Source organism: Panthera uncia, chromosome A2 (genome assembly GCF_023721935.1).
Source record: "Panthera uncia isolate 11264 chromosome A2, Puncia_PCG_1.0, whole genome shotgun sequence".
In the NCBI taxonomy this organism is placed as follows: domain Eukaryota; kingdom Metazoa; phylum Chordata; class Mammalia; order Carnivora; family Felidae; genus Panthera; species Panthera uncia.
Genome location: NC_064816.1, coordinates 103,390,111 through 103,414,821, shown reverse-complemented (window position 1 = coordinate 103,414,821; position 24,711 = coordinate 103,390,111). Strand labels below are relative to the sequence as shown.

Below are 24,711 nucleotides of genomic sequence, written 5' to 3'. Positions count from 1 at the left end.
CTAGATAGATTTGTTTGCTGATTTAACTGCGATTTGTTTTTTGTTATCATTGTCATTACAGTTTTGAATGTTTATAAGAGCACGGTTCCTAGTTTTCCTTCAATATTACTTTTCTTAGGGATTTATAGAATTTGCGTTTTATCAAAACCAAATCTATATATTCTAACCTTAATTCATATTGTTTTATAATTTCCTTTCAGTATTTCCAATAGCTTTTTTTCATGTCATATTTTCTTATTTTGTCTATATTCTGATACATTACTGTAGCTTGTAAAGGTCTTTAATCTAAGATTTGTTTTCTTTTTCAAGTAAGTTAATATTTACAGCCTACCAATGATGGAGAAAATAAGGCAGTTTAAAGCCATTCCCATTTTCCTGTCCTAGGAACAAAAGCAGATATCCAGTGTACATTTCCCTCAGATTTTATTTTCCTGGATGCTATAGTATGAGAAAGAAAATGTTGGCAGAAAAGTTTGTAGAACTGAAAATCTCAAAGACCATAAAAACAGAGTGGGAAAGCTAAGAGGACAACTGTACAGAATTGCTGTAAGGCCCAAAAGTGTCATTAATATTTACATTTCTGACCATGCTTGAAAATGTACATGCTATCTAATCTACATACATAGATAAAACTAGGTTTGTTTTTCTCCCTAAAGATAGCTGGTAGCTATAAATTAAGTTGGAATGTAATTTTGTTTGCAAAATAGCCTTTTTGCTTCAATGATTTCTTATTTAAAAGACTCTCAAGACTTAGTCTTACTATTATATTTTTCATGAGGATTATCAGTCACTGTATACTGGATTTATTGAGGTAATTACTAGATTCATTCTTAGACACCCCTATGATGTCAGCCTATTCAGTAATGTAATAATTCTCCATAAACGTGCAGATCTGCTCTTGAAATGCATTATTAAAATAATGAATTGTTGAAAAACAAAAAGTTAGATCTCATTATGACCCCAAAGTAATTCTAATTTAAAAGCAAAACTACTCCTAATCTAACATTGATAGGTCTTTTCCCTTCAGGAAAAAAAAATAAATAAAGTTTATATGACTCTTAAACACTAGTATGTATTTTACAAAAGTCAATAGGAGGTAATTAGGAATATTTAATGTTGAAAAAGAAATCTTTAAAGCCTTGAGGTTCTCTTCAGAACATGACTTCATCCAGTTTCTGAAAGGTTACTATAACAGTATGCAGAATTCACATGGGAAGTTATCACTCTCTATTGACTGGACAGGTTAATCCTAAAGTTCTTTGCCACAGATGACTACTTAATTGATGTCCCCTTATACAAGAAAATTTAGAAAAAATATTTAATCTACACTACTTTTAGAATAAATAATAAATCCTTTGTTTTCTAAAATGAACATTGCTTATGTCATCCATATAAAAGATATTTGCAAAGAAACAAAGAAAGAACAGCCTAAATACCTCTTACTTGCTTCTCCTCTTTTAAAGCTGCTTATATGGTAGGTGCACTGTATTTCTTATCACTCTTTTAATTACTGAGTTCTAAATCTTTGTATAAAGGCTTAATATAATGAATATGTGACCTGTTTAAGTGTATTTTAATGGAGAAGAAATACTAATTGCAATATATGGATGAATCTAATGGAGAATAAATACTAACTGCAATATACAGATGGATCAATTATTTTTAATTTGTGTCTTTTAAAGATCATGTAACAATCACTCTTTGAAAAAAATAAATAACCAAATCAAAAAAATATATTGTTCTAAACAATGGCACTAAAGATTCCCTAAGAACAAAAATTTTAAAAAGGTCTTAAATTTCCCAAACAGATAAGATTATCAAGTTTTTAGATAAAGTCATTATAAGAAAACTAAAATTACTTTCTCAAGATTCACAAGCTAGTTTCATGATAAGAGCCATAATTAAAACCTAATTATCTGGAATCCCAGATTAAGATTAATGCCCTTTCTTCTTCACTTTGTTGACTGGCCATAAAATGAGAAGGAAGGTTTTGGGAGATGAGAATAAGGGGAAAAGAAAGGTATGTCACGTACATTGAATGGCATTTCTTATGTAATGAGTATGGCATATTCCCATGCATGTAATTACTACTAACTCTTACCTAACAAGGTAAGAGATTCTTATTAGTCTCCAACTAATCTTACATGAATGATATAATGTTAAGAGTATGATTACAGCTAGTTTTTAGTAGCCATCCAATCTCAGTGAGAAGACTCACAGTGAATATAGTCAGCATATCTCAGATATAAATGATTCATGAAAGTAACGGAATTTGATGAGAAAGAACCAGTTTGGCATAGCATTTTATACATATGTAAAATATACATAGAATATTATGGTATAAGTAATTGTGTGTGTGTGTGTGTGTGTGTGTGTGTGTGTGTGTGTATCTTTTTCCCTCCTGGATTTCAAATTCAATTCTATATTGTTCCATTGATGTTTAAAAACATGGGAAAAAATAAGTAGTACTGTATGTATGAGAAGATATTTTTCTTTAAAGGCATTGCAATGGGCTAGTTAAACATGTTATTCCAAAAGATGGAAACATTAGGAGTGAGAAATAAGTATTCATAATCTAATATATATTTATAATGCTGTTATATTTTCATAATTTTCTCTGGAAGGTTTTAAAAATCTTATATGTGTTGTTCATTATATTTATCTCTTATCAGTTAGAACTATTTGCTTATTACACTCAAAGATTGACCTAGTAAGAGATTCTCAAATTTTAGCTTGTATCAGAATCACTTGTGGGTCTTCTTAAAACACAGGTTTCTGCGTGTTCCCCTACCCTCTCAGTTTCTGTGTTTCTGGGGTAAGGCTGAAAAATGTATATTCCTATCAGTTTCACAGTTTATGATAATGATGCTGTTTCAGGACCACATTTTGAGACCCATGGATCTAGGGTATGTTTTAAAATCAATCTGTAAAGTTGACCTTTTAGTTTGTCAGCAATATGAGATAATGAGTATAAATTACCTTACATTAACACATGTATTCTTTCTTTCCTTGCATGCACAGAAACAAGACATTCTTAACCAAGTAAGACATTTTCTTTTCTATTGAAATCTGTCTTTTCTTTTTTTATTCTGATGTGAGCTATGAATTTCTCATCCATATCACTGACCTGTACTTCTGTACCATTAAGATTCATATAATATGCAAGTCTATCCATAATACTTAGTAGGTTATAATTGACTGACACTTGTTCACATCAAAGTCTCAAACGGAGGAGCAAATGTCTTAATGGATTCAAAGAGGGTCTAGAGGGTGGGCTTTAGTTTTATAGGCTCTTGAATTTAATTTTCTAATTTCACCAAAACATGGATCAGACTCCAATAAAATAATTCATTTAATGAAAGTCTTAATTTATTCTTTTACAATGGGAGGTTTATAATTGCATTTAAATGCAATTGATAGGGATTTCATTGTGGGGGGGCATCTACAGTGCTATTAGAATCTGTGAGAAAAATATAACTGAAAAGCTGTTGATCTTTGCCTTCCTGGGAAAAAAGAGTAAACCATCTGTTGTTTCAGTCACTCTCTCCTAGCAAAGCCTATTTTGTAAAGGAAGTTTGGGGTCCATAGTTCAGCTGGGTGCCTAGAATTACAACCCATTTTGGGAATCTCTAAATGGATTTTTCTATCATACTAGGAATATATCATACGAAAATGCATGAGATATTTAAAACCATAATATTGTCTCCCTTGAAAGTAATGGGTATGTATTAGCAGCTTTTTATTCACACGTTTCCCTATGGTCTCAATGACAGCAAACACTGTGATCTCATCCCCGACATATCACAGTGCAATTGGTTACATCAGAATGATCTTGATCGACTAGATACAGGTCCTCCATATTACAGTCTCCTAGGATGAGGTAGGACTGAAATGGCAACTTATTGACTGTGATGACTTTCACCAGTCTCTTTCAGAGGATAACACTTCCCTGATATTATCCCTGACCTCTATGGAAACCTACCAACCACCACCCCACCCAAGACGGACTAGATGGACTTTATGGTTTTAGTGGACAACTCTTCAGAGTAAATGGCTGCTTTTATATAGCATGCTTTAGCTATGAAAGGACATTTACTGAACACATTGGTCAACAAACACCTTTCTGCACAATCGGCATCCCTACCAGGGACTGTCTGAAAACTGGTGTCAAAGTTAGCCCTGCCCTTTTTAGGGTCAGTGGGATGAGTTTCTTCCTTTTCCTTGCTCAGTCTTTGTCCCATATGGAAATGTTTAGTAGGCAAGCGATTTCAGTTGCAGAATAGAAAGAATAGGTATAGCTGAGGTTAGCCAAAGGAAAAAAACACAGCATGCATATTTATTGCTCTATATGAGTTCTTGGTGTATCAGTGCCTATGAGTGTAGGATTTTCTCTTTACATTTCCTGTTAGTAGATGATCCTTGGCGCAAGGCTGAGTTGTATTTCATAGTTCCCTAAGCTTCCCTTATCTTTTACGTGGTACTCTGTACTGTGGATTCTACTAATATAGAAGGTTACCCTTTACATTTAGATTAATGAGTTGCTTCATTCCTTTAATAAGAAACCTGGGAATTCATAACTTACATTTGGTAGTGCTGCTGCCTAATATAATATTTTAAGTGTCTTTAACAAGGATATTGACACTGATAGAATTGTTAGCGATGATATAAACACCCTTTTATTGTAAGCTATAATTGTCCTTCCAGAACTGAATTCAACCTTTGCCATTAAAGAAAGCATCTGGAAAGTATAACAGAGAAAATGTGGTCTTAGGAGTTCGACTGAACTGAGTTCAAATCCCACATCTGCCACATATTAGCAGTTCATGTACAAATGATTAGCCTCCATTTGTTCAGCTGTCAAACAAGAGGAATACTGGCCTTATTGAGTTGTTAAAAGGGTTAAATTCTAAAGTGTGTATAAAATACTTAGCTCTGTGCCTGACGTGTAGGTATTCCAGTGATGTTTAAAGACAGTGGCTGTTAGTCACACTTTAGCAACCAGCATGATTTCATACAAAATTTCTAGAATATATGTGAAAAAAGGTGGGAATATATGAGATACACCATCAGCCTATCCTATCACCTTTATTTTCTTAGAGCCTCACTTTTCTCAACTATAAAGTGAGAAAATATAACTCTGATGTCTTTTCCAACTTTAAATTGATTTCCTTCTACCATGAGGTACGAGTGGAGGACACAAGATGTGATTTGTTTCCCTGCCAAGCCTGGCGACCATCCAGAATGCTGTCCTGCTCCTAGAGTTATTGTGTCTGTTGTATCTGTTCTGCCTCCCACAACTGCATAAATGCCAGGGCAGTTAGCAAGGAATGGAAGGAACATGTCAACCAGTATTTCTGCTTCTCTTCCCTACTCCTGTCAACACAAAGGCAGCCATTTTCCTCTTATCATGCTACAACCAGAGAACAGTTTTGAAAATTTACCACCAAACTGAATAATAAAATGCCTTTGATAATTCTGTATTATTAACATCATATTCACTATGTGTTAATTATTGTTGAAATATTTGGTAACTTTCTTTTCATGATGGGGCTTGGCTTTTACACCTTGATACTCCGAGAATTGCTCTGCCCTACAAGGGAGCCATGTAAAAGTTTGAGAAGGTACTTACATAGATACTTATGAGTTTAATTAGTTACATTTTATCATAATTAAACACATAAATTTGAATAGCTTCTTACAGGTTTCTCATAAATGCACTGAGGATCCAATCTCAATATTGTAAAAAAAAATAGTATCTTGTATCTATCACAACATTTAGAATTTGTGAATGAACCATTTGCAGTACCATATCCTAAATTGAAACTTCAATGATCTATTTCAAGTGGTGAGTTGATACCTGTCACAGTTGATGTATTTCTCCCCTAATTTTCTATAATAGACATATGAGAATGTATTTTCTAGTATTCTAGTCTGCCCTCACTCTTCTGCTCTCCTGCCCCTCCTCACTGGATTTTATATAAATTCCTTTAAAACAGGAACAATTTAATACCTCAGGACATTTGCACTACCTGTTTTGCCTATCTGATGTTCTCTCTCCAAATATGTACAAAGCTATCTCCCTCATCTCCTTTAAATCTATATTCAAAGAACAGATTCTCATTTCTTCATCATAGGATTTCAAACTACATGTGCCCCTCCCAAATACATAACGATTTTCCTTCTTCATTTTCCTACAACACTTAACACTGTCAAACATTGTACATTTAACATATTTATTTCTCTATTTTCTTATATCCTTTGTTAGAAGATTAGCCTCTAGTGGAAGGATTTTCGCATGTTGCAGTAGCATCTTCACCCAAACACCTGGGGCGGAGCCTCATATAAAGTGGGTGCACAGTGAACATTTGCTGAATATGAGAAAATCTCCATCCTGAAACCACCAGAATACATTAATGATAGAGCGATGACATTTATTTTCATTCACTCTGAATCTACTTGGATGAACACTAGTGTTATTTCTTTAGAATTAACTAGGACTTAAAAACAAAGGACCCAGATGGTCAGATATAATAATGAAAGGCATATAGAAATGTGTTTTGAATTCATGCCAACTTGGCAACAATATCTCAGCAGCTCCCTCAGTCTGAATTCTTTGCAGATTCTCTATGTTATCTCCCTAAATAGTCTGTGGCTGCTCCTTAAGAAAAAAAAAATGAAAAAGCAGCTCTCAAAATTTTCAGCATCGTGTGGTCTGTGTATCTCCGAGCTTATAGCCAATTTGATTTTTGAACACTCATTCAGTTAAGTCCAACCCAACTTTTTTTTTATTAGTGTTTCCATTGATGTGCGTATAAGTGATCTCATTCTATTTAAAGGTCACGATCTTCAAAAACCAATTCTAATGCTGCTACATGACAGCAGTAGAAAATAAAATACTTAAATTTGGCAATGTTCTACTGAATCACGAAATAAGGAAAATGTATATATTGAGAACAGTATGCACTTACAGATATTTTAGACAACATAGAATTTAAAAGATATTTGGAAATCTTTTACTAACAAGAAAATAAGGAGACAAGGGTAACCAGAAAAGGCATTGCAGAATAATTAGCTCTATGAATTGGAAAACTGAAACAGCTCAATTTTGGCTTTAAAGAAGTTTGAGTTTTATAACACTGTAAATTGTATGTAATGACTGAAATGTAAGGGAGGGGAAATTTGCTTCCACCAACACCGTAAAGAAGTTTGAAAGAAAAGTTTACATCAACAGTAAAACTTAAGTAATAAATGGGATGATGTCATCTCGTAGAAAACTTTCAAAACTGAGGAATTTATGATGATTCCAATAATAGACTTTTATTTTTTTAAAAGAAGATATTTGTTGATAAATGCTCACATTTTATTTTATTTAAAAAAAATTTAATGTTTATTTCTGAGACAGAGAGAGACAGAGCATGAGTGGGGGAGGGGCAGAGAGAGAGAGGGAGACACAGAATCGGAAGCAGGCTCCAGGCTCTGAGCTGTCAGCACAGAGCCCTTCGTGGGGCTTGAACTCACAAACCATGAGATCATGACCTGAGCCGAAGTCGGTCGCTCAACCGACTGAACCACCCAGGCGCCCCTAAATGCTCACATTTTAAAAGCAGTGATTTGTCAATGTTGCCTGATTCTGAACAATTATAGCAAAAGAGCTAAAACACAGAAACTGCAGGTTTGATTCGGGAAGATGTAGTGGCTTTCCTGGTTTTCTGGACTAACAAAGAGGAGGGCAAATTAAGATAATAAAAAATCCATTAAACCTCAAACCAGCACTTCCTTCTATTATTTTATTATTTCATTTCTTTTACATGCCACGTGCCCAAGGGCATCTTAAGTGCTTTATGCTGATTTATTATTACATTTAGATGACAATCCTAAATGGTTGATCTTATATATATATATCACTTTATATGAAAAAAATTAAGGTTTAGAGCTGTCAGAATAAAACCAAGCTGCTTTTTGCTTACTGAGCACAGCAGAGCTGCAGCATTTAATTTTAGAATGTTTCCTGAGGACCAAGAAAGATGTACCAAGGAAGGATGCTATTCGTTTTGATTGATTATTTTTATGTATTTCATTATTAAATTACAGGCGCTAATTTCAAAGAGGGTCTACTTGGGTTATGTAAGGCTTTATAAAATACACCCACTTGAGATGTGGCAGATTTTTTCCTTAAACGAGCATATAGAGGCGCCTGAGTGGCTCAGTCAGTTAAGCGTCAAATGTCAGCTCAGGTCATGATCTTACAGTTTGTGGGTTCCAGCTCTGCATTGGGCTTTGTGCTGACAGCTCAGAGCCTGGAGCCTGCTTCAGATTCTGTGTCTCCCTCTCTCTCTGCCCCTCCCCTACTCATGTCCTGTCTCTCTCTCTCTCAAAAATAAACATTAAAAGATAATTTTAAAAAGATAATAAATAAATACAAGAGTAGATAAATTCCTTGCCCCAGAACCCTCAAATAGCAAGTAGAGATATTGGAATATGACACAAAATTATTTTATTCTGAAGTTCTTCTTTCGTTTTTCTTGGTTGGTTGGTTGTTATTGTTTTCCTCTGTTATCATGTTAAACTCTTGCCTTGCAATAGTTAGGTTTTAAAATGTATTCATGTTCCAAAAGAAGATCCAGAGAGTAAATGTCAATGATTCTAGTCCTTTGTTCATGCTTTGTTACTAGCTTTCTAAAACAAATATCCAAAAAGGATATTAAAATGCATACAAAAACATTTAAGGTAATGTGGTTTTGAGGCTTATTCTTCAAAGACTATTTGAAATTGCTAATAGATCAAAAAGTAGGTATTATGTTATTCTTATCTAGAGATGGAAAAACTGAGGCATTGAGAGATTAGTAAATTGCCCACCTTGGCACAGCTAGAAAGTGTTGAATCTGAGAGCAGATCCAAGTAGTCTCACTTTAAAACTATGCTGTTGTCTTCTGTTATATTGGCAAACACAATGCTGACTACTTAAGGCTTAGGACACAGAAGCAAGAGTGAATATAAATAACCATGCTCCCGGCCACAGTGCCTATGAATATGTTATTTTTTTTTTACACAAAGTTCCTATATTTTTGTAATAAAATTAACTCCTAATGTCCCATGGGGCTTCACACATTTGAGGATTGTCTATCGATACTGCTCACTCATCCAGTTGAATGTGGATTGAATCTCTGACAATAGGCCATGCCTAAGGAACCCTGTTAGTAACAGTAGGTGTCTCTGCTCAAGAAAACTAATTTTGATACAGTGGCCTGGCTGTTAGCCTTATCAGTGTATTTGGAAACTTTGGTTTCGTTCATGGTAGCAAACTGCTTTTTGGAAGTAACGCTACCTGAGACTATTCTTTATATTTTTATATTATTCATGGATTTTCATTACGTGGTTCACTTCCTAGTAGAATGTGTAATATTTTGCAGTGGTGGTGATCTATTAAATATAGAAGAAAGTGAAGTCTTCTTTTTTTATTAAAAAAATTTATTAAATGTTTATTTATTTTTGAGAGACAGAGAGACAGAGCATGAATGGGGGAGGGGCAGAGAGAGAGGAGGACACAGAATCCGAAGCAGGCTCCAGGCTCTGAGCTGTCATGCTCTGAGCTGATGTCAGACGCTTAACCGACTGAGCCATCCAGGTACCCCGTGGAAGAAAGTGAAGTCTTTTTACTACCTCCAGTGTAAATGTCTGAAGTGCTCTTTATGAATAAGCACAGGAAGATTAAACTAACTAAAAATATCAGATTAAGGTGTATGCAGAGTTTTGCAACCATTAATAAACAACATGACATTTTTGTTTTGTTTCTATTGGCTTGAAATTATATTAGATACAGAAACATACTTAGTACATATTCTTAATTGGCACATGATCTAATCTTTAAAAATGCCCTTTCTGTAATGATATCCCTGTATGTCATATTCCATTTTAGGTTTATTCAAAATAATGTTACAATAAAATTGGTCATTCTGTACCATCTTATCCCAATATAATTACACAGAACAAATACTTTTTCTATCCAAAATAGTGGTTTAAGGAATTCATTTATTCTCATCTGCCAGAAGTTTGACCAAAATTAAGAGCATTTATCAGCCAAATTTAATTTTTGCCCTATTTTTAGTTTCATCTCAATTACATTGAACTGGATAAGAAAAAATAGTGCCCTTCAAGGTCTTCTTCTGAGGACCATCGACCTTGCGCTGTCTTGATCTGGACAGATGTGGCTTAATTCCAGCTACTTCTCAGTAGGTCTCTTAGTCCCTTCAAATCAACTACTGGCCTCTTCCACGTGGTCTACATTCATTTCCCAGGATATATTTGTGCCTTATTGTCCCTCCAGTCATGAGGGCATTGGCCAAACCCAATATAGTGCCATTGACTTGCCTTTGCCCTAAAGCACCTGCACTCTTGTCCTCAGTTTTCAGACAAGAGTAAGATCCTGCCTGGATCTGTCCAGTCCACTGTCCTCATCTGTGTGGAGAAAGCAAGCTATCCAGGTGGCTCCTGGGAAATCCTCTTCTTAACTCAAGGATAGAAGGTGGTTCCCACCACTATTTCCCCAAGTCGACATGGAGACTGTCAATGTATCAGTGGTTCTCTCCTAAGAAATAACTGTGTTTTCGTTTTTTGGTTTTTTTTTTTTTTTTTTTTTTTTTTTTTTATAGACCTGCAGTGAGTATAGTGGGCAAAGTTCTTGAAATAGGTTTCTTTGAAAGTTTGCATAGGAACTTGTAGAATTTCACTTTGGAATTTCGTATCACTTGATTTTTTGGTGCTAGGGTGAAATTTATAATTAACCCCTTTTTCCATTTGTCAAAAGCAAGACTCACCATTAGAGGCAGGGAAATGAGACAAGAGAAATTCCTTTATTTCACAGTATTCATGCTGCGTTCATGACTGAATTGGCCTGTTCATGTCAGTTGCCTGATTTAATCATAACAGCAACTCTGCAGGATTGGGAATACTATTCCCAATTTACAGAAAAGGAAACTGAGTTTCAAAGAGGAGATTTTTTTAAGGTGATAAGATACTCTGGAAATAGAAATGTGTGACTGGAAAGCTTCAGCCTTGCCTGCTGGAATCCAGCTCATCCACCACAGGTAAGATATATACTTATCTAATCGCCACTGTTAGCCTAGGACGGCTGCAACTATTTCTCAACTAGTCCCCTTCCTTTGGTAGACATGGATATAAGAATGCGGTCATTTCTACTACTGTTGATTCTGAATATAGCACATAAAAAATCTTAACATTGGCTATGTCTGAAAATATATGTTTCAATTTTTTTTCAGACAATAGATTTTGAAGGTTTCAAGCTATTTATGAAGACATTCCTGGAAGCAGAGCTTCCTGATGATTTCACGGCACACCTTTTCATGTCATTTAGCAACACATTTCCTCATTCTAGCCCAATGGTAAAAAGTAAGCCAGCTCTCCTTTCAGGCGGTAAGTCTAATTATTTATTTAAGTATGTATACACAGTAGAAACCTCAAAGGGAAAATCGGTATCAAGTTCTCTATAAGAGAAGAGATTATTTGCTTAGGAAATATCTTTGTTGCAAGACTTATACTGTCATATTAAGATTGTGCAAAATATTTAAAGTATCTCTGATATAATAATAGCTAAACGTTAAAGAAAATATACTTTTTCATTATCCATCACTTGTCATTCACAGTCTTAGAAGTCTGTGTTTAGGTAATAATTTTAAGAGATACTTCCATCACATATGGAAAAGTGCTCCTTTAAATGACTAGATAAATATAGATCACTTTATATATGAAAATGTAGTCACAAAGCCATCATGTGTAGGAAACATAATATTTTTATCACTTGTGGAAATTTCCAATATGCTATCAAGGAAGACAGTTTTGATTTTTCTCTTGGACACTTTTTTAAAATTTAATGTCACCATAGAGATGATTGGTTCTGTCATAATAGGTAGCTTTTCAGAGATGTCTCATGCATTAATACCTGTTGCTAATTGTGTCCAGCTCCATCCAGTCAGGAGAACAGAAGTCTCACTCTATTACTCTAGAGAGTGTAGAAGAGGTGATTGGTTAAACAGTGTTGGAAGGTTGAAAAAGCAATGAGAAATACTGAGGTTATGCAGAGGCAGAACCACAGGAAGTGTGTTGGTTGGAGTAATCAAAACTCAGAAGCTTGGAGAAAGGACGTCTTGGAACTGGGACACAAGGTTCTGCGGGGAAGGTGTTGCCTGGCAGATCTCACCCTGGGACTTCTGTGAAGGGGCTACTTCCGTCTGAGTTTTATAGCTCAGGAACTCAAGAGGAACGAACCTGCAGCTTGGCAGTCAGACATCAGAGGAGCATCTCCGAGGTCTGTGCAGGACTGAGGTGCCAGAGGTCCCTCTGCCTTTCTCAATGTGGATGTAAGCTAGTGACTAGAGCCTCTTCTGCCCAGAACCATGTGCTGTGAGGGTGAGATACCTGAGAGATCTAACAGGAAGTGAAGGTAGATGAGCAGGAACCAGCCCCTTCTCCTTTCTTTCTTGTCATGTCTCTCTAGTGCCCCCTGTTAACTTGATAGGAATCCAGCTCACAACAGAGAAACGTAGTATACAGCGGAGTTTCTCAAACTCTTTGGTCTCAGGACACTTTCAGGACCCCAAAGAGCTTGGATGATACCTTTTGTAACCACATTAAAGATGAGATATTGTGAAAGTAACCATAATCAACCCATTACATGTTAACAAAAATAACATTTTTTTTCTGAAAAATAATTTCAAGAGCAAAACAAAAAAATTGTGAGAAGAGTGGCATTGTTTTATATCGTTGCAAATCTCTTTAACCTCTGGCTTCATATCTGCTTCTGTGTTTCTTTCGCTGTATCCTATGTTTCGCAACCTCATAAAAGATCTACTGTACAGTCATGAGAAAATTATAGTGAAAAAAGCAAATGTGATATTTCACAATTATCACTGATAATCATTTGACCTTACAGATTCCCTGAAAGGGCCCAGGGATCCCAAGGGAGCCCCTGGTCTAGCGACTTCAAGCCCTTACATCACTAAATAGAATATCAAAATGTGAGTAAAGGGATAGATGTTTAATAACCGGCACTCCAATAAATAAAAAAAAAAAAAAACCTGGAACATGTAATTAAGAAATAGGTGGTTGAGCCATAACTAAGACTTAGGCAGTGTGATGAAGAGTCCATGCTCCTTCCCCTTCTGTTAATGACACAATGTCTCTTCCTCAAGTGATTATATATATGTCGGTGTAAGATTTTTTTTCTTATTTTTTAAATTTACATCCAAGTTAGTTAGCATATAGTGCAATAATGATTTCAGGAGTAGAATCCAATGATTCATCCCCTACATAAAACACCCACTGCTGATCGCAGCAAGTGTCCTTCTTAGTGCCCCTCGCCCATTTAGCCCATGCCCCCACCCACAACCCCTCCAGCAACCCTCAGTTTGTTCTCTGTATTTAAGAGTCTTTTATGTTTTGTCCCCCTCCCTGTTTTTATATTATTTTTGCTTCCCTTCCGTTATGTTCATCTCTTTTGTATCTTGAATTTCACATATGATTGTAGTCATATGATATTTGTCTTTCTTGACTAATTTCCCTTAGCATAATACACTCTAGTTCCATCCACTAAATGGAAATGGCAAGATTTCATTCTTTTTTATTTTTTTTTAACTTTTATTTATTTTTGAGAGACAGAGACTGAGACAGAGCACAAGCAGGGGTTGGGGGAGGGCAGAGAAAGAGACACGGAATCTGAAGGAGGCTCCAGGCTCTGAGCTGTCAGCACAGAGCCCAACACGGGACTTGAACCCACAAACTGAGATCATGACATGAGCCAAAGTCGGTTGCTTAACTGACTGAGCCACCCAAACTTCTCAAGATTTCATTCTTTTTGATTGCCGAGTAATATTCCGTTGTGTGTGTGTGTGTGTGTGTGTGTGTGTGTGTGTGTGCGTGCCACATCTTCTTTACCCATTCATCAGTCGATGGACATTTGGGCTCTTTCCTTCCTTTGGCTATTGTCAATAACACTGCTGTAAACATTGGGATGCATGTGCCTCTTTGAAACAGCACACCTTTATCCCTTGGATAAACACCTAGTAGTGCAATTGCTGGGTGGTAGGGTAGTTCTATTTTGAACTTTTTGAGGAACCTCCATACTGTTTCCCAGAGTGGCTGCACCAGCTTGCATTGCCACCAGCAGTGCAAAAGAGATCCTCTTTCTCTGCTTCCTTGCCAACGTCTGTTGTTGCCTGAGTTGTTCATGTTGGCCATTCTGACAGGTGTGAGGTGGTATCTCCTTGTGGTTTTGATTTGTATTTCCCTGATGGTGAGTGATGTTGAGCATGTTTTCATGTGTCTGTCGGCCATCTGGATGTCTTCTTTGGAAACGTGTCTTTTGCCCATTTCTTCACTGGATTATTTGTTTTTTGGGGTGTTGAGTTTGTTAAGTTCTTTATAGATTTGGATACTAAGTCTTTATCTGATGTGTTAGGTGTGGGTTTTTCTAAAAACAACTATACACCTTCCATATGATATATTTTGATCCCTTCAAACTGTATACCAAAGAGTACGTTTATTATAATCTTTAATTAACCTTAAAATATTTTAGTTACTTAAATAATTCCCTTTATATCATGAATTGGAAGGACTCCCCCCGCTTGTTTTTCTCTGAGTCTTATTTTGTGTGTTCTCACAGTGTGCTCTCAGAGCTTTCCAGTGTTTGGGGCTGAACATTTTAAAATGGGACAGTTGCTTACTTTGATCGAGAAATTAAAACTCTGTTCTCCATTTCATGCTATAAATAGGTTGTACATACCATAGACTAAATAAAATAAAAATTGCCTTTTTAATTTCAGATGAAGCAATACTGTTCTTGGGTTTTGAGAAAGAAGCAAGGGGAACATTTTTCAATCTGAGTAATTGTGTCAGACTTGGATGAAGGGGAGAGATTCTAATTAATTAGGCAGGCTTGTAACAAGTGAAAATCTCAAGCTCTCTTTTCTTCAAATAGCATGTAGTATTACACAGAAGATGCCAGATTTATAAGGAGTAGAAATCGAATCAGTTTCCAAAATGGAAAAAAAAAAAGGGTAACAGCTTGTACTTCATTTGGGACAGCCACATAATCTGCACAGATCTACTTGAAAAGGAATTGCAAGATGGGCTGTGTAACTCTCATGTAGCAAAAAAATAAAACTGGAATTCCTTTTCAAAACTTGGTCTCCACATTTTAAAACATAAGTGCATGGTGTCCTTCATAGCACTGTTTTTAATGCCATATTCTTTGAAACTTACCGCTGACAGTGAAAAATAAATGTATGTTTATTTTTAGAACCCTACTTTGCAATAATCTGTTATGTACACAAGATGTATTTGTGGCTGAAAAATCACAAATTAATATTGAATACAAGAGAGCTATAATCTGTTTTGTTTATCGCTTCTTAGAGTTCACCATATTGCATTACTACAATATCAACAGGAATATGATCACTATTTTTGACTCTGTATATAAACTAAACAACAATGGTTTCTCAATAAAAAGCAAGACTAAATTGGGAAAAATGTTAATGTTAATGAACAATATTCAAGTATCGGAGATATGGTGAATGTAAAACATTTAGTTTTTATAGAATAAAAATGTTTAAATGAGTATAAAGAGGCATAAAGGGGTGTGTGTGTGTGTGTGTGTGTGTGTGTGTGTGTGTAGTTACTTTTTGTTGAACTTATAGTAGCTACTGATCCATCTGGTATTTTGTGTAGTGAATGATTTTTGGGGGGGCGTATATTTTGTTGCAGTATAAGTGCCTTTTGTCACCTACTTAAAATGTAAGCTGATTATTTTTCCTGTTCCCAGGTTAGACTTTTAATTTTTGAAGATATTCCTAACACTATATATTCCAGATTTCTCACTTCTTCTGCTTCACCGTAAATGTCACGTCCCTAACTCCTCACCTCTTTGCTAGCCTAAGAGACTAACTTCTGATTTTACCTTCATCACTAGAGTCTATTACCTGAGCTATTCTCATTACAGGATTGTTAAGTCATGTGGAACCTTTGCTTTTTTGCAAGTGGCTCATATACCTTCGACCATGAATCGATATTATTATCTCATATTTCAGTCCGTACAACTCAAACAATAAGAATAACCCAAGAGAAATTTTATAAATATGCAGATTGTTGCCTACAAATTCTTACCATTCAATATTAACATGGCCTTAACACCTTTACACCTTTTTAAAAAATCTGTCTTAAAAAGTACTCATTTTTGATCCTGTCTCCTAGCTCAATTAGGTTAAAATTTTCAGACATCCTTTAGCTTATTCATTTCTTTCTCCTCATTCTCAATAGGTGATTTTTTTCACATCGTACAAAATAACATAAAGTACCTCAATTATTCCCCATGCAACACAGAACTGTTTCTTCAGCTCTAAGAAAATATATATTAACTGTATTCCAGATGGAACTCTTCATCTGGATATCCCATAGAAATTGAACTAAATGTGTCTGAAAGTCAAATAATTATATTCTACCCAAACCTGCTTCAATTCCTATCTCCTCTCTTGGTGAGTGGAACCCAAGTATCTATCAGTTTTCCAATCCTAAAATATTGGTCTCTTACACCCTCCACTGCTTCAGGCCTCATGTTTAATCACAAAATACTCTCTGTTGCTCACGATAACTTACTCTTTTCAAACATTCTTTGTCATTTTTATCCATCATTGTTTGTGTCTTAGGCTATCCCCTGGCATGGCTCCCAGCTGGACCCTGACTTGACATCTCCACAATGTTCTCCACACAGCAGCCTGGTTATTTTACTCTTGGGTTTCCGAGTTTCAGGCCTTCATGATCACCTTGTGGAAAGTTTTTAAATTTTTGTACAGGGAGTCCTAGTCATAGTCCTCCCCTATCTTTTGAGACACCTCCCCCTCCACAAGGTCCCCTTAATGGAATTCAGGGTCTGGGCAGTGCAGTTAAGAAGACGATGAAACCTGAGTTTCCTAGTAGTAAATACAATGTCATGTAGCTTGCGGATCTGCTTATAGTCCCAGTTCTGTGTCCTGCCCAATGCACCCCCGCTCCTTTTCATATCTAAATGTTCACTCCGGCTTATGTCTGCTGTGGTTACTCAGAACTCTCATTTCCTGCGTAAGTCTTGCTCTGCCCTTAACTCACAGCAAAACCCAACTCTTTGAAGCCTCGGCTAATGTTTCATTGTAATTGAATAGCACATGCTGTGCTCCATGCTAAGAATGCAATGATCAATAAGATGAGATACTTAGATTGTGCAACTGGAAGGCAAGCCCGGCACCCTTGTAAAGTCACACCATCTTCCTCCTGTAAGATAGCTGGTGCATCCCTGCTCCTCCCCGACTTCCACCTAGGCCAACTCTGCACAGCAGCACTGGGAATTAACTATCCTCCGCTAAATTACTGTTCTTATTGTATAGGATAGCACTTAGCAGTAGTCATTAGTAACTTCTGCTTTTTTCTAAAAATATAGTAATTAAAAGAGAATGTAATTGATTTGTTACCTGCTTCAGACACTTATACTGTATATTTCCATTGGTTCCACAATGTCTAAAATGTTGACTCCACAATACTATCTGTTATTAGCTATAGGTCAGTATAAGTGCTTTTTGTTGTTATTATTAGTTTTATAGGACAGAAAGAGAAGATTTTCCTAGCACCCTTTATATCAGACCATGTAGTGAGTTGGCCAGGTGTGCCATTTAATTCTTTATCTGTTCATTTTATTACATTAATTCATGCATTCCACCATTCTTTTCTAAACCATATTATGTCCCAGGAATTCCACCAGAAAGCTGAAGATCCTTCAGACCCAAGAAGAAAAACAGACAATTAGGTAATCAAGTATATAATAAAAGTTGGCATCTATTTATCAAGATCATCTTTTTCACCATAAATTAAAATTATCTAATTTACATAGAGGTAGTGATAGGTACCAGTTGGAGAGGATAGAAGGGAGATTCAAGAAGAGAAAACATGTACTCAAATAAAAAATATTGCCTGGGCTTCCTGGGTGGCTTAGTCGTTTAAGTGTCCAACTTCAGCTCAGGTAATGATTGCATGGTTCTTGGGTTGGAGTCCCACATCATGCTCTGTGCTGACAGCTCAGAGCCTGCAGCCTGCCTCCGGGATTCTGTGTCTCCCTCTTTCTCTGCCCCTCTCCCACTCATGTTCCGTCTATCTCTCTTTCTCTCTCTCTCTCTCAAAAGTAAACCTTTAAAAAATTAAATAAAAATGCCCTGTCAAAAGATAGTGTGTGAACTATATAAGACATTCAGTATTATTCCATTCATAAATATTTATCTTAAAATTTTTCTTTTATTTAAAAAAAATTATTTTTATTTAGTTTTGAGAGAGGGACAGAGAGACAGAGAGTGAGTGGGTGAGGAACAGAGAGAGTGGGAGACACAGAATCCAAAGCAGGCTCCAGGTTCTGAGCTCTCAGTACAGAGCCTGATGCAGGGCTTGAACTCATGAACTGCGAGTTCATGACCTGAACTGAAGTTGGATGCTTAATCACCTGAGCCACCTTGGCACCCCTATTTTTAAATTTTTAAATAAATTTTAAATACTGTATAGTCAACTTACAATACTGTAATAGTTTCAGGTGTACAATATAGTGATTCAACGGTTCCATATATTTCTCATTGGTCATCACCACAAGTGCCCTTCTTCATCCGCATTACCTTTTTCACCCATCCATCCATCCACCTCCTCTCTGGTAACCATCAGTTTGTTTTCTAGAGTAAAGAGTCTATTTCTCGGTTTCTCTCTCTCTCTCTCTCTCTCTCTCTTTTTCTTTGCTGATTTGTTTTGTTTCTTACATTTCACATCAGTCTAAAATCATACGGTATTTGTCTTTCTCTGACTTGTTTTGCTTAGCATCGTACTCTCTAGATCCATATATGTTGTTGAAATTGGCAAGATTTCATTCTTGATGACTGAGTGATATTTTATATCATTCACAAATATTTATTAATCACTTACAATGTGCCCCCCACACTATTCAAATTTCAGTGAGCAAAATGGAACTACTTCCCTTCCCCTATAGTCATTAACATTTTAATAAATAAATAAAAATATATATATAGCATGTCAGAAGGTAATGTGAGGAGTTCCCTTAGCAAACATTGATTAGATAGAAAGTACAAGTTGAAACTGAGGATGACTGGAAGTCCTGAGTTTTTCATGAAAGACTGAAACTGGGATGAGGATCACAAGGAGATCATTTTTGATTGTCCCAGAGCAGATGGTAGTCATGACCTTGGAAGTATTGGGTACAGCCTGGTGGTGGGGCTGCAGAACTGGTCCTGGTAGGATCAGAGTTCTCTGGCCTTAGGAGTTAGAGGTAAGTGGGCTTGATGAGTAAGAGGAAGGTAGGCTTGCTCAGTACTGAGAGATCTGGGTCTATGCCTTGAGTTGTTGGGATGGTGCAGATGAAGTGACTGGAAGAGAGTGGCTGGAGAAGAGGCCAGGGAGGGAGCCAAGGGCCCATGGAGAAATTGGAGAGTTGATATATTGTCTTAAGTCAGAAAAGAATCACACTGCTGGGGGCAATTGGGTGGCTTAGTTGGTTAAGCATGTGACTTTGGCTCAAGTCATGATCTCATGGTTGTGGGTTCAAGCCCCGCATTGAGCTCTGTGCTGATAACTCAGAGCCTGGAACCTGCTTCAGATTCTGTGTCTCCGTCTCTCTCTACCCATCCCCCCCCCCCCCACCACCTCTGCTTGCGCTCTCTCTCTCAAAAATAAAACATTAAAAATTTTCATAAAAAATAATCATACTGACAGCAGTGTGGAAGCTATCATGAAGGGACATGAGGCTAAAGGCACAAAAAAGTCAAGAAGATATTTAAGATTGAGAATAATAATAGCTACCAATGAAAGAGTTATAGTACTTTATCTTTGGCTCCTCTCTTTGCCCATCCAGTATGGCAATGGCTAATTGATTTATGCTGTTAAGCTACAATATCATTAGTGGAATGTAATTCTTTTTATGTTTTCTGTACAACCAGAGAGTCAGACCACAGGTAAAAATTTTAGGCAGAAAAGGAGAAAGAATTTATTGTTGTTCATAAGGAAGTTAATCAAATTAACAACAGAAAAATGTACAATGAAAATGAGGTACTTGAACCTTGGGGAAAATATTCTTTTGCCAAATGACCTTACTGGATGTTCTTGCCAAAAGACACACTTCATTAATTGTGCTGAGAAGAAATTATTACTCTTATCAGGACTGTCTTGAGGATATTAAAAATTTGTGTGCACGTATGTGTGTGTGTATGTGCATGTATATTTTCACTGTAGCTTCCTTTATAGGTCTTTTGTGTCTAATAAACTATTTCAGTTTCCACAATACAAAAAAGGGCAGACAGGGTCTTGTAGAGCACAAACTGAACAGAGTACAAGGCTTACATGACTATAAGATAGGGAACTTCTTGTCACATAGTAGACATTTAAGATATATCTGTGTCTTCGCTAATGTTGATATACTTACATACTTATATAGAAATGCTCTAGAAATAAAGATAAAATAATTCCTATCCATTGGCTAAGTAGCTTTTATTTACATCAACCATTACATATCTTATGCTTTTATAGTACCAAATTTCTCTTATAATTATTATTAGTGGCAGTAATCCACAAATTATTTTATTCCAATAAATATTTTATCTTGAAACCCTGAAAACTCTTAACTGAAACCACAGAAAAATCTACACTTCAAGGCACCATTTAGGATAAAATTACTGTCAGTACAGGAACAGTTCCCCTAAATCTCCCCTTTAATTACTAAATAGGTTTGAATATATTGAGTTTGATTATACAGGTTTCTTTATTCTCCTATCTGAATATTCTAAGTGAAATGTTGGTCTTCAAATTTGCCATTTTCCCCATTAGATTTATTCACCAAATATAAATGGATTTTGTATTTGCACTTACATGTTAATGATTGCATATATAAGTGATAATATTATCTTAAGATTGTTGCATTGTGTGTTCATGAATATCATTTATAGTTTTTTATTCAAATAAAGGCAAATAGGATATTTAGTACTTTTCAGAGTCCCAAATGAGTCATAACTTTATTTAACTTGTGATGTACTCTAAAATACCTAGGAATAGCTGTAAAAATGAGCCTTGCCTTTGATCCATTAGAATGAAAACCCTATAAAAATGGGATTTTTCAAATTTTCTGTGGTCAATGCTATATCCTAGGACCTGGTTTTACGTGAATAATATAAAAGGTTCTTAATATCTATTTGGTTTATATTTATAAAGTACATGGTAGTTGTACACCTATTAGATAACACAGATAAACAAAAAGAAAAGATATCCAGAATCCATTTCCCTATAAGAAAATGCTGGTAAAGATTTGGTAAATATGTAAATATGTATGTTTATTTCTATACATACAAAATATGTATATATATAAGAACATCTCACAACTGTATTTTATAATGAATGGCCCAAGAAATGATCTGAGTGCAAGAGTAACATTTAGAGCTCTCAGCCATGACTAGGATTTAGAATTTCATTCCAAAGGTTTATGAAATAATCAATGTACATACTCTTAAGAGTCCTGAAAATCAGACTCTTAATACAAAAGGTCATTTATTGAGAGTTAGGAGACAGATATCTCTGATTTATTTTTTCTCTCTAGCCCCACAGAATTATACTTAAAGCATAAAATCTCAATTCAGATTGCCTTTTGAATTGGAACCATACTACTTGCCTCTGCCTCTGTTCTCCCAAATATGAAACGGAGATAATACGTTCATGTATCTTACTGGGTACTGTGGGACTCAAACACATAATGTATTATGTATATTATAAGTGTTCAGTGAATGCCAGCTGTTACCATTATTCATTAAATAGGTTGTTCTCCAGCATTTTAGTTTGCAGATATAGGGAAAAATCAAATTCACTGTCTTTTTTTTTTTCCCTAAAATGTTGTTCATTCTGAAAGAGTACAGTAAATTTTATAGAGTATTAATTGGAATTTCTTTTTTTTTGTTTTTTGTTTGTTTTATCAAGATATAATTCACACATATCGTACAAGTTTAAGGTGAACAGCATACTCGTTTGACTTACATATATTGTGAAATTATGGCCACAATAAGTTTAGGTAGCATCCATCATCTTGTACAGACGAAATAAAGAACAAAGGCAAAAGCAAAAACAAAAACAATGTTCTTATAATGAGAACTATTAGAATCTACTGTTAATTTTTTTCTTTATAAGTGGAACTCTTAGGGTCTACTCTCTTAACAACTAGCATATACAGTTATATCATATAATAGTGTTACTTATAGTCATCAGATATATTACATCATTGGTACTTATTTATCTTATAACTGGAAGTTTGTACCTTTTGACCATGTTCCTGCAATTCCCCTCCTCACACCCCATCTTCATAACTTGTACTTTTTTAATTGAAGTATAGTTGACATACAACATTACATTAGTTTCAGGTATACAGCAAAGTGATTCAACATGCTTATAGATTATGTGCTCTATGCTCACCCACAAGTGTACTACCATCTGTCACCATATAATACTATTACACTATCATGGACTGTATATCCTATGTTGTACCTTTTATTCCTGTGACTTAGTGATTCTGTAACCGGAAGCCTGTATCTCTCACTCTGCCTCATTTATTTTGCTACTGTCACCCCAGCCATAAGGTTGTTTGTTTATGGGTCTCTTTGTGGGTTTTGTTTCTTTGTTTTTTGTTTTTCTTGTTGTTGTTGTTGTTCCAGAAGTGGAACTGGGATTTCTCTTTAATATAACAAAAATAAAAATTGTTATCATGACTCTTTTTTTTTAATACATGGTAGTTTTATTCTCTTACTTTCAGCAGACAGTATGTCACCAGTACTGTCGAATATGGTACCTATTTGATTTAAATTAGTTAACAAGTTAATAAAATGAAAATTCAGTTCCTCAGTCATAACAGCCATATTTCATATGCATAACAGCCATGTGTGGTTAAAACTACCATATTGAACAGTACACCTACAGAATATTTCTATCATTGTAGAATATTCTCCTGTAAAGAACTGACATAGATCTTGTTTTTACTGATTTGGAAAGACCTTAATGTCAGGAATTAGATATCCTGTCTCCAGCCCTTGGCTCCCTGGATTGCTATGTGACCATCAGAGGTTTGCTTTACTCTCTGATTTTTCACCCTATTGTCTCTAAAATAAAATTGTAGCGTCAAATCAGTCCCTACCATTGTGTTTAAGTGTTGTTGGCACACAGCTAGGGATGTTATAATTACTGCTTCTTCACAGTACAGTACAGCACAGTACGGAATAGAAGCACAAATGTGCTTCTAGAACGTTACCCCCAAAGACCTGTGCTTTGAGCCCTTCTCCTTATAATTTCTTGTTTGGGGTTTTTGCCAATGTCCAAACAGATGAAATCCAGAGTATGTTGCTGCAGATACTTTGCTGACCCAGTCTCTTGTCAGGGAAGATATCCCACTGCCTGTCCTCACTTGATGCATATTTTACATTCCTTATTGATTTGTAACCCAGTCTATCTCATTTTGCTGCCAGTTTGTGTAAGCATAAAAAATAAAAAATATGTATATATAATACTGTCCTAAGACAAGCATAATTGGAAGGTTAACTCTGAAAATCATGAAATGTCTGACAATACGAAACAATTGTTCTTACTTTTTATTATCTATGCTACTAATCATGACTATTACTAAGGATAGTGGAAATATGATTATACTCTGACAATACTCTGACAATGATTATACTCTGACAAGGCTTGTGTCTAAGCCTGATAAATTTCTGAAAATTGAACCAGTATTAAAAAATAGAAAATCCAAATTGCCAGGTGGTTTTTTGCCTTGTAAGTTTAGAAATGTAATTCATGTTATTAGTTTTGAATATTCCATTTTAATAGATGAGGGGAAACACTGGATATAGTGATACCTTTTCATTATCTGAGCTACATGTGTTTCAAAATAAAACACAATGCAGCAGAGGCAATAATTGAACATGTACCCAAAACTTATTTGCTAATAATTGAACCTTGAAACTGGAGTTAAAAGTATCTGCTAAAACAAAACTTCTTAGGTTTTTGTTGCAGGAAATGGAGTGTCTAGTTTGAAGTACAATGAATATCATGTTCTTGAAGAATGTGATAATAGCAGGCAGTACTCAACTTGACTAATGCGAACTATTTTTATAGTTAAAACTTTGAAGAATGTTTATATATTAGAAGATATATATATATATATACATACACACAGACACACACTAAAATCATCATCAAACAAACAGAAAAATGCTCTCAAAGTACAAGATAATATTTTTCCTAATTGAACTAATACTCTCTAGTTACAGTGCGTATTTTTTTCACTTTATTTTGTGCTTTGTTGTACAGTGCAATAGATACACATTAGTATGTGGACATAAATGGTGTGTGTGTGTGTATACACTTGCTTCAGTTTTGTGACGCAGCATTCAAAGAAGCATAACCTTTGGCACATCAGCAAACCTGTAAAGTGGGTGTCAACTAATCACATTATCTTTAGAGCTAAATATTGACCACTCCAGGCAAAAGAAACACCACTGTTTTGCTTATCTTTGTGTTCAGTTCCAATTCTAAAGAGTTTTACCAAAGATCAGATGGATTAAAATGGCCTTCCTTAATGGAAAGTAGAATACTGAGGCATTTCAT

At 35.5% G+C, this 24,711-nt stretch overlaps 1 protein-coding gene across 1 annotated transcript in view; it reads left to right on the top strand.

Moving 5' to 3' along the window:
* The window catches only part of DGKB (diacylglycerol kinase beta), a 718,768-nt gene that overhangs the window by 151,100 nt on the left and 542,957 nt on the right, over nt 1-24,711 (top strand). The window contains exons 4-5 of the mRNA XM_049641565.1: nt 3,022-3,042; nt 11,277-11,430. Of these exons, the coding sequence (XP_049497522.1) occupies nt 3,022-3,042; nt 11,277-11,430 (175 nt within the window). The remainder of the gene's footprint in view (nt 1-3,021; nt 3,043-11,276; nt 11,431-24,711) is intronic.